General features: G+C 35.6%; 1 protein-coding gene and 1 long non-coding RNA gene across 2 annotated transcripts; one reads left to right on the top strand and one right to left on the bottom strand.

Annotated features, from left to right (window-relative positions):
- On the bottom strand, positions 2,625–4,130 carry LOC109335473. Its single transcript, XM_019571607.1, has 2 exons — positions 3,807–4,130; positions 2,625–3,623 (listed from the first exon to the last, which is right to left on the bottom strand). The coding sequence occupies exons 1-2, from the start codon at positions 4,128–4,130 to the stop codon at positions 2,625–2,627; spliced, it is 1,323 nt and encodes a 440-aa protein (XP_019427152.1).
- On the top strand, positions 5,812–9,535 carry LOC109336311. The gene is made up of 4 exons (XR_002106328.1): positions 5,812–5,822; positions 6,791–6,797; positions 8,148–8,369; positions 9,486–9,535. It is a non-coding gene; the product is annotated as an uncharacterized LOC109336311 (long non-coding RNA).

Raw genomic sequence — 9,718 nt, 5'->3', positions numbered from 1 at the left:
CTTGTTCGCCCGTATTAAAACTGTATTCTCTGATGGCAAGAATTAGTTTATATCCTAAGTTTGGTTGACTAAACATTTAACTATTAAAATAATAACTGAGAAAAGATATATATTTTTATTAGTTTTACATGATGTTATGTTGCTCATATGTACCCTTGTTGCAGTAGGAAAATTAATAATGCTTAGTTTTTGTTAGACAATTAATTAATTGGTAAGAGAAAAATGTATCACGTACTACGACTCTCTAATTCAAGAAATGGCAAATGCACAACTAATGCTTGTATTGTTTCTAATAAACTCAAATAGGAAAAACAAAGAGATGCTGCTAATAGTAATTGTTTTTCTCATTCTCAATTTAATTTAATGAAAAAACATTTATATTATATTAATTTAGAATTGTTTTAACTAACATGATGAGAATTAAAAGAAAAAATATAACGTCTTCCCACTTGGGAAGATGGCAAATATAATGCTAATGACTAAAATCACTTATCAATCTAGAGCATAGAGTAAGATATGTCATTAATGATGACTTACTATTAAATTCCTAAATTAAATTTTTTAATTATTATTTAATTAGAATATAATTTTAAATTCAACCTATAAAATATTTGTTAACAATTACTTAATATGGTTAGCGGAAAGGATGAATAAATAACTCCCATTTTTGGGAGATGACAAATATCTTACTAACAACTGCTACTTCACCTGGATTGGGAGCAAAGATATAACATGAATTGTGAGATATCTCTTATAAACCATTTGAAATACTATATTTAAAATATTTTAGAAGTGTTTAACTTTTATTAATTTGATCATTATAAGCAGGGAAGATAGAAGTAAATGGTGGTCTCATGTCAAAATCAGTGGACAAAATCGGCCGACCCCCAAAAGTCCAAAAATATATAGGGTTTGTTATGCGGCACATGGCACATGCCACATGTCGTGCAAAGATTGGATGGTGCCCTATGACAACAATCTGAACATTATAAGTAGGGAATATAGAAGTAAATGGTTGCCTCATGTCAAAATCAGTGGGCGCAGTCGGCCGAGCTTACCCGTGTGGGTTCGAGTTACCCGTTTTTCCTTATTTTTTAATCTGTTTTGGGATCTTTGGCTTGGTAATAAGCCACAGGTAAAAATTATATTATAAAATAACTTATAATAAAAAATATATAATAAATATTGTGTTATGAACTTTGAATAAAAAATAAAGTAATGTCTATAACATAAATATTTATAAATTACAATAATTTTATAATGTCAAGTATTAAATTATTTTTCCTATTTTGTAGAATATATTTTTTAAACAAAATAGTCTATCAAATCAAATGAGATGACATTAAACCATATAGATTTCAATTTCATTTTTTAATTATGCATTTAATTAGATTTAACTTCTACAACAAAAATATGATAGAGAAAATAAATTTTACAACATAACTAAAATACAACATAATTGCGTATCCTAGAGAACATCACACAACCAAATTTACTGCAATTAAATGCAATGAAATCACCATCGATATTTTTTAGAAGGAAAACATGAAAAACCAAATTTAAAAAAAATGGTTGATTTGCTCAAAAATAGAAATTGAGTTCGGGAGTCGGTTACAGATGAGGAATGTATTAGGCACCTCATACCCCCGTTTTAAAAACGATACCTAGATCAGTTATGTGGATATTCATTCAAAACATTAAATTTACCTTCACCTTATCAAACAAAATAAAGAAAGACAAAAAAACATTATTTATTTTTGTGTGTCTGACAGAGAAATAACTGTTCCTACGTATTTCTTGATGTAATAGAGAAATCAAGGCTACGTATTTCTTTCGAAAATATTTGTTTAATCGTTATCCTTTTATTTATTTATATATTTTTTTGAAATAAGATAAGATAACGCGACAGGGCACGAGTCCCATAATGCACTATCTCTCATTGATTTAATTAACTTATTTTTTGAAATGTTAATTTAAGGTAAGGCGACAAGACACAAGTCTCATAGTGCACTATTTCTCATTGATTTAATTAACTTGTTTTTGAAAGTGTCAACTTAAGGTAGCGCGACAAGGCACAATCACATAGTGCACTACCTCTCATTGATTTAATTAACTTATTTTTTGAAAATCTCGTAACACGACATGATACAAGTCCCATAGTGTACTATCTCTCATTGATTTAATTAACTTATTTTAGAAAATCTCAATTTAAGGTGACGTGACAGGGTACAAGTCCCATAGTGCACTCCCTCTCATTGATTTAATTAACTTATTTTTTGAAATATCAATTTAAAGTCATGCGACATGGCACAAATCCTATAGTGCACTACTTCTCATTGTTAAATTATTTTTCAAAATGTCAATTTAAGGTAACACGACAAGGCACAAGTCTCGTAGTACACTATTTCTCATTAATTTAATTAACTTATTTTTTGAAATATCAATTTAAGGTAACGCGACAGGGCACGAGTCATATAGTGCACTACCTCTCATTGATTTAATGAGCTTAATTTTGAAAATGTCAATTTAAGGTAACACGACACGTCACGAGTCTCATAGTACACTATATCTTATTGATTTATTCAACGTAAAATAGTGCGATAAGGAACTAGTCTTATAGTATGCTACTTTACATTGTTTTTATTAAAAAAGATTATTAAAAACACTTTCACACATGACCAAGGTTCACCATCAGCCACTATGTTAGCACAACAATAAGAAGGTTCATCTTGAGGAATCACCCGAACTGGACGCACATTAGCGTGTACTTCCAGTTTAGTCATCACAGCCAAGGTTGCTAGAGCATTCGCGAATTGGTTCTTGTCTCGGGTCACATGAGAAAAGCAGATCTCTTCGAATTTCTTAGCTAAGAAAGACAAGTATTTCTGATATGGAATGAGTTTCGTATTCTTAGTTTGCCATTCGCCATTGACTTGGTAAATGATAAGTGTAGAGTCCCCGAATACCCTCAACTTTTTCACGTTCAGCTCACATGCAAACAAAAGGTCATTGATGCATTCTTCATATTCAACGATATTGTTAGTGCATTCAAAGTCTAGCTTGATTGCCACCGGGTACTGCTTACCGACCGGCGAGATGATTACCGCCCCAACACCATTCCCATGCATATTAACCGCTCCATCAAAGTACATCTCCCAAATATCCTCCTCTTGTTCGTCTATCCCATATATCCCACCGTCAGGGAACTCATTATGTGTCTCGTGTTCCCCATCTATAGGGCTTTCTGCCAATTGATCTGCGATTGCTCTGCCTTTGACATATTTCTGAGTAACGTACTTAACGTCGAATTCGGACAACATCATTTGCCATTTTTCCCTTCTTAGAGAAACATGAGGGCTTTCAAAGGTATACCTTAAAGGATCCATCCGAGAGACAATAGAAGTAGTATAGTACAACATGTATTGCCGGAGCCTTTTAGATGCCCACACTAAGGCGCAACAAGTCCTTTCTATCGTTGCGTATCGAGATTTGCATTCATTAAACTTCTTGCTCAGATAGTAGATTGCTTGTTCCTTCTTACCCGTCTTCCCATACTGCCCCAACATTGCACCCATCGAAGTTTGCAACAGTGTCATGTATAAGATCAATGGTCGTCCTGGCGTCTGTGGCACCAAGACAGGCAGATTTACCAAGTAAACCTTTATTTTATCAAAAGCCTCTTGGCAATCCTTGTCCCACTTACTTGACTAATTCTTCTTTAATAGCTTGAACATGGGCTCACATGTGCTAGTCAGGTTGGCAATAAATCTTGCAATATAATTCAACATGCCTAGAAAACTACTCACCTCCTTTTCAGTTTTTTGAGCTGGCATCTCTTGTATCGCTTCCACCTTCTTGGGGTCCACCCTTATGCCTTCCCTACCGACAATAAATCCTAACATGTTCCCTAAATATGCTCCAAATGTGCACTTATCGGGATTTAACTTCATCTGATATTTTCTTAGTCTCTCGAACAACTTTTGCAAGACCGCAACATGATTGTCCCCTTCTTTAGACTTGGCGATTATATCGTCAACATACACCTCCACTTCTTTGTGCATCATATCATGAAATAGGGTCACCATAACACGTTGGTATGTTGCCCCTATATTCTTTAGTCCAAAAGACATGACCCTGTAGCACTAGGTACCCCAAGGAGTGATAAATGTGGTTTTAGCCTTGTCATCAACTTCCATCAGGATTTGATGATACACTGTATATCCGTCCATGAAAGAGAAATGATGACTCATGACTGCACTATCGACTAATACATCAATATGAGGGATTGGAAAATCATCTTCCAGGCTTGCCTTGTTAAGATTTTTGTAGTCCACACACATTCTAAGTTTTCCTCCCTTCTTAGGTACCATCACCACATTAGCAACTCATTTTGTATGCCTAGACACTTTTATGAAACCAGAGTCCAACTGCTTTGTCACCTCTTCTTTTACCCTCAATGACATGTCTGGACGCATCCTTCTCAACTTTTGCTTCTTAGGCTCGACACTCAGATATAGGGGGATCTTATGCGACATTATGTTAGGATTCCCCTAGCATGTCCTCATAAGACCAAGCAAATACATCCATATACTCTTGGAATAGATTTATCATTTCAACACATTTCGGGTTGTCTACCATTCTTAGCTCCTTTTTATCCTCTTCGGTCCCCTTGTTGATTAACTCCACATCTTCAGTGTTTACAACATACTCCCTTTCGACATGCTCCAACATCTTTGAAAATTCCCCTACATCATCTTCCTCTTCTGACTCAACGTGTTCATCATCTGGTGCCGTATGCGAATTAATTGATAGATTTTCAATTACCGTATTAATGGGTAAATTTTGTACAAAGTTTAGGTACCTGTATTCATTCATGAAGCGTTGGGAGATAGAAAAGGAGACAAAACATGCAAATTTATATAGAAGAAAGTAAGGAATTGAGTGTGATAATGGTGGGAGATAGGTTAATTATGTGAAACAATGAATAACCATACAAATTAACGAAGATATAGTCTCAAGTCACATAAACATAATTTCAAACAAATCCGAAAATCAGAATTACAACATAATCAAAAATTTACTTTAATGAAACTATATCATCTAATGGTTCAGAGTGCCAGTTCTGCAAGGGTGTATTGTTCTCACCAGTACAAATGTTGCTAACCTCAGGTGTGTTGTCTTCCTCTAGAGAGTTGATGGATAGATGGACGTATGGCTCAACAAGGTCATCTGGCAAGATCACTCCATCATTCATAGGGAATGATTCAGTGATATGACGGATATGCTCCTCTAACACCCCACCATGCTTGTTACTTTGACCCAGACACTTGTTCTTTCCTTTTTGCGAAGCATCATATCCCAGTACGAATTTATCAGACCTTTTGGAGACTGATACAAACGACTGAGGGCCTTGCAGGTGTATGCCTAAGCCTTTTCCTTCCTCATACCCATTTTTACCATGATTTGAGTGACCACCTATTTATTCCATGTGTGTGACCCTTTTCCTGACGCTGCTGATTCTCGACCACTTCAAAGCAATGTAGGAAGTCATCACCATCTCTACTACTCTCCACATAAGGCACTGAGATCGGCTTTGAAACCAAAACTTTCTCTTCACCATGTATTGTGATCACCATACCATCTTGGATGAATTTCACCGCCTGATGCAAAGTGGATGGTATTGCCCCTGCCTCGTGGATCCATGGCCTACCTAGCAGCATTGTATACGAGGAATCCACATCCATAACCACAAATAGCACTTGAAATACGCTAGGCCCGATTTCTAACGACAACCTTATTTCACCTAATATGTTCATCTGATTGTCGTCAAAAGCATGCACAATCATCTGCCTAGGAACAACCTCATCGTTGTTGACCCCGATAGACATCAAAGTGGACAGAGGCATAACATTCAGAACCGACCCTCCATCTATTAGTATCTTACCCACGATGTGACCCCGACACTTAGCCGTGATGAGTAATGCACGAGGTACCTTCTTCGACTGCTTCACCATTTCTTCATCAAAGAAAGTTATCATGTTGACAAGTTTTATCGAGTCAACCATGTTAACCATCTTGTTGGGCGTGACGTCGGGTTGACATAGGCCTCATTAAGCACTTTCAACAATGCTTTCCTATGCGAATCCGAGGACATGATTAAACCCAATAAAGAGATCTTGGATTGGGTCTTTCTTATTGCTCCACCACATCATACTCGCTCTGCCTCAGTGACTTCATCCGCTGGATAACTATTTTCTCCCACATTCTTCCCGACTTTCCGAGCATCACCCTCTGAAGGACCATAATACCTCCCGCTCTATGTAATTCCGCTAGCCGTGACCGCATCTGATGCATGAGCCATATGGCCTTCCCTTACTGCTTCCAACTTCACCTCATAACTCCATGGGACTGTGTGGTTGCTCTCGTAGGTAAAGGGTTGGGGCTTTCTCACCCTAATAGTTGCAATAGTCAAATTCACGCCTTTGAAGAGGTTAGCATTATAATTCTGGAAAATTGAAGGGGAAGGTAGCAACTGTAGATAAATTTTTGTAACCTTTGATGACTGTACCGTTATCACTAACACCCGTTGATTTCTATTGGTGGTCGAGCTTAGAACATTTTCATAGTTTTTTCACTGCCATTCATTCCGTGCTCCTTCTGCTATCCTGCTAATCTAGCCTTAGAGTGATAGATTCTGCTAGAGAGTGTTCTGGTGCTCCTGGAAGAGTGAGGTAGGGGTGGGGGTCGTGTGAAGCATATGTGAACATGGTGTTGCTGCCTTTGCAAGAAGAAAAATGGTGATGTAAATGATAATACAAAGTAAGAAGATAGTGTAGACTATTAGATAAAAGATATAAATGTTTAGATAGAGCAGTGAACATTTTTTTCTTCAGAGAAAGATATTTCATGGAAATTGAAAAAGGCATCATATATATTAAATAGATATATAACAAGCTTATCAAGCTATCACAATCATGCATTCTAGTTTATTATAATTCATCCTTGAATGGTACAGCAAGTATTTCACAATTTGTTTTTAACATGCTTCAAAGATGCAATTCTACGGGTTAATAATTTTTGCACTTTAAAATGATATTTATTGAGAATAAGGAAATGAATCATCATTTCTTCTTCACTTTGTTTATTGATGAACGTGACATTTCTAAAGGGCATCAAATTTTCACTTTTAGACTCTGTCACCTGAGCGTGATGATGCTCATGAGTTTATGGGACATAAAGCCTTCATTTGAAAGGGTAGAAATAGAAGAGAAAGAGACTGAGAGGAGAGAAGTTGAGGAGAAATATATTCTTTCTCTCATTTGATTTAGGAGAGAGTTTGAGGGAGGAGAGAAAAAAAGAAGAGGCCCCACAAAATCTTTTTTCTTCTCCCAAGTGAAGAGAAAATGAGAGGAGAAGAGAAACTCCGATCTATTGTCCCAAACTGTGTCTCAAACCATGTCCTGCACCAATAATATTGAAACAAAAAATAAAAAATAATGAACATTTTTTTTTAATTGACATGAAATATTTTTATTGATGATCGGCATGATTTGAAACATAATTCGGGACAACAAATCTTTATCCGGTGAAGAGTGGGGGAGAAAAATCAATTCTTTCTCTTCTTTTTTTATACAACCAAACAACACTAAAATTCATTCTACTTCTCATATCTTTCTCGTCTATTTCTCTCTTTTCACTTTCTTTCTCATATATTTCTTTCTTCTTATTTTCTTCTCCCAACCAAACGAAGCAAAAGTGTGGGTGGGCACTAGGGTTCAAACTCTCGCAGCTACAGAATTTGTCCCCTCCTCGTCAGAAAAGTTTGCCTATAAAATGATCATGCTTCTAAAGCTTTCCACATCAAAGAAAATGATGTTGTGTTTTCTAGGGGTACATAATTGGGGCAAAACTAAACCAAATAATAATCATAACAATAGAATCCTACATTTTAAAGATTTATTAAAGTTTAGTCCTATACAGTATACACAACCAGAGAAATAATGTGATATAATATTTAAAAGAATTTATAAAAGAAGTTCAAAGAAAAAAAGGCTCTTGTGCATCGTTTATCTGGAGAAAAAAAAAACTCTTGTTTATCTGGCTTGCCAAATGTCAACTAAAGTTAAAGAATTGTGCTCATTTGACAGGCAACAGTTTTTGGATCCTGGGGAATCTATTCTTATGATCTCTACAGTTAAGAAATTGCAGAAACTAACAAACAAGAAAGTGCAGCTCATTCTTACCAACATACGGAACTTAATCTATGTGGACCCGTCAAAGCTAACTGGAAGGGAGATATAATATGGTCTGACAATCCAAATGATTTAAGCTTCTAAGTCACTAGTCCATCAAGTTTCAAGATTTGCACAGTAAGCTTTCTCTTATCTATAGGATCTTATTATACATTTAGCGCTATCTATTAATATAAAGAACAACACAAGGGTTTAAAATTGGACTGCAAGGTGTCCATGCTAATAGTTGAAACATCAAAATCATGTACAAGTTTACCTTGTAGCGTAGCTTAGTGTTATTCCTTGACATCCAAAGCTGGAATTTGGTTTTAATCTTATTATTGAATGTAGTTTGATAGTAGTATTTATGCAGAACATAATATAGGTTTGTATCCAATTTTCTATTTATTAAATAAACATAGGATGTCAATTAAATTTTTCTCGTAAGTATTTCTTAAATGCTTTGAGCTAACAACATGACTTAAGAGGCATGGTTGTCAAACTCTTGAGTTCTTAAACTCTGGCGAGTTTACAATCTCAGATACAAAAGTGTGTGAACTCATATGTAAATTCTTCTTATGTCATTCGTATCAGTTCGAGTAAACTCTCATAAATTGGACTCTCAATTTTACTAGCAAGAGTAGCAAGCTTATGAGTCTAAATTTATGCATTACTTTAGCTACAAAAAAAAGTTCTTGGGAGCTTAAGTTTAATTGCCTTTGCTACTGCCTTATTGAACTTAGAAATAACTTTAGGGTTAGTTTGGGAGTTGGATTTTGGAGGGGAAGGAAGGGAAAGGGAAGACTTGAGAGCCATAAAATACACTTGTGAGATGGCTTCCGAGCCTTCCCTTTTCCTTCCTTCCCCTCCAAAATCCAACTCCCAAACTAATCCTTAGTCGAGAGATAAGGGAATCATGTATTTACTTATACTTCTACTTCAGTAGGGAAGTTGAATTTTCTAATGAATATGCTATTTAATTATGTTTGCTGACCAAGATATATTATTCAAATGACATTTGTAATGTAATGTAAACTCTTTCGAGCCGAGTTTACAATCAAGTTTATGATTGGAGTGTAGTAGGGTTCCATGAGTTTACCTAAACTCTATATTTGACTCCTTTGGGTATAGTATAATTTCCCCTAACATGTAATGTTGTTTCCCTCTTTTCATATTAATTTATTTTACGTCTTAATTCTATTTATTTATTCTGAAATTTCCTTCACATTTTTCTTGTTAAATGTAATGATGCAGCCTAAAAAGGTAATGTCGTTTGAGGATGCAAAGCAAAGAGCATGGCAGTGAAAAAAGGTGATCGAAGAGCATCAAAACCGGTGAATTCATGTCGGTTGTGATAACAGATTCTTTTAGACATATCCTCACATTGTTCAGTAAGAAAGGAGACAAGAGAATGAATTTTCGGATTTAGCTTTGCTGAAGCTGGTTGAAGCTAATTCCTCCCCACAGCTTAATTGAGTTTATGCTGA

Source organism: Lupinus angustifolius, chromosome LG20, assembly GCF_001865875.1.
Source record: "Lupinus angustifolius cultivar Tanjil chromosome LG20, LupAngTanjil_v1.0, whole genome shotgun sequence".
Taxonomy (NCBI): domain Eukaryota; kingdom Viridiplantae; phylum Streptophyta; class Magnoliopsida; order Fabales; family Fabaceae; genus Lupinus; species Lupinus angustifolius.
This window is presented reverse-complemented; position numbering and strand designations above follow the sequence as displayed.

Bases quoted from the DNA above. Each gene is read 5' to 3' on its own strand.
- LOC109335473 (XM_019571607.1), bottom strand. From the start codon at position 4,130: ATGTCTTTTGGACTAAAGAATATAGGGGCAACATACCAACGTGTTATG. The intron at 3,624-3,806 runs GTGAGTAGTTTT...TTGGTGCCACAG, and splicing joins CTCAAAAAACTGAAAAGGAG to ACGCCAGGACGACCATTGAT.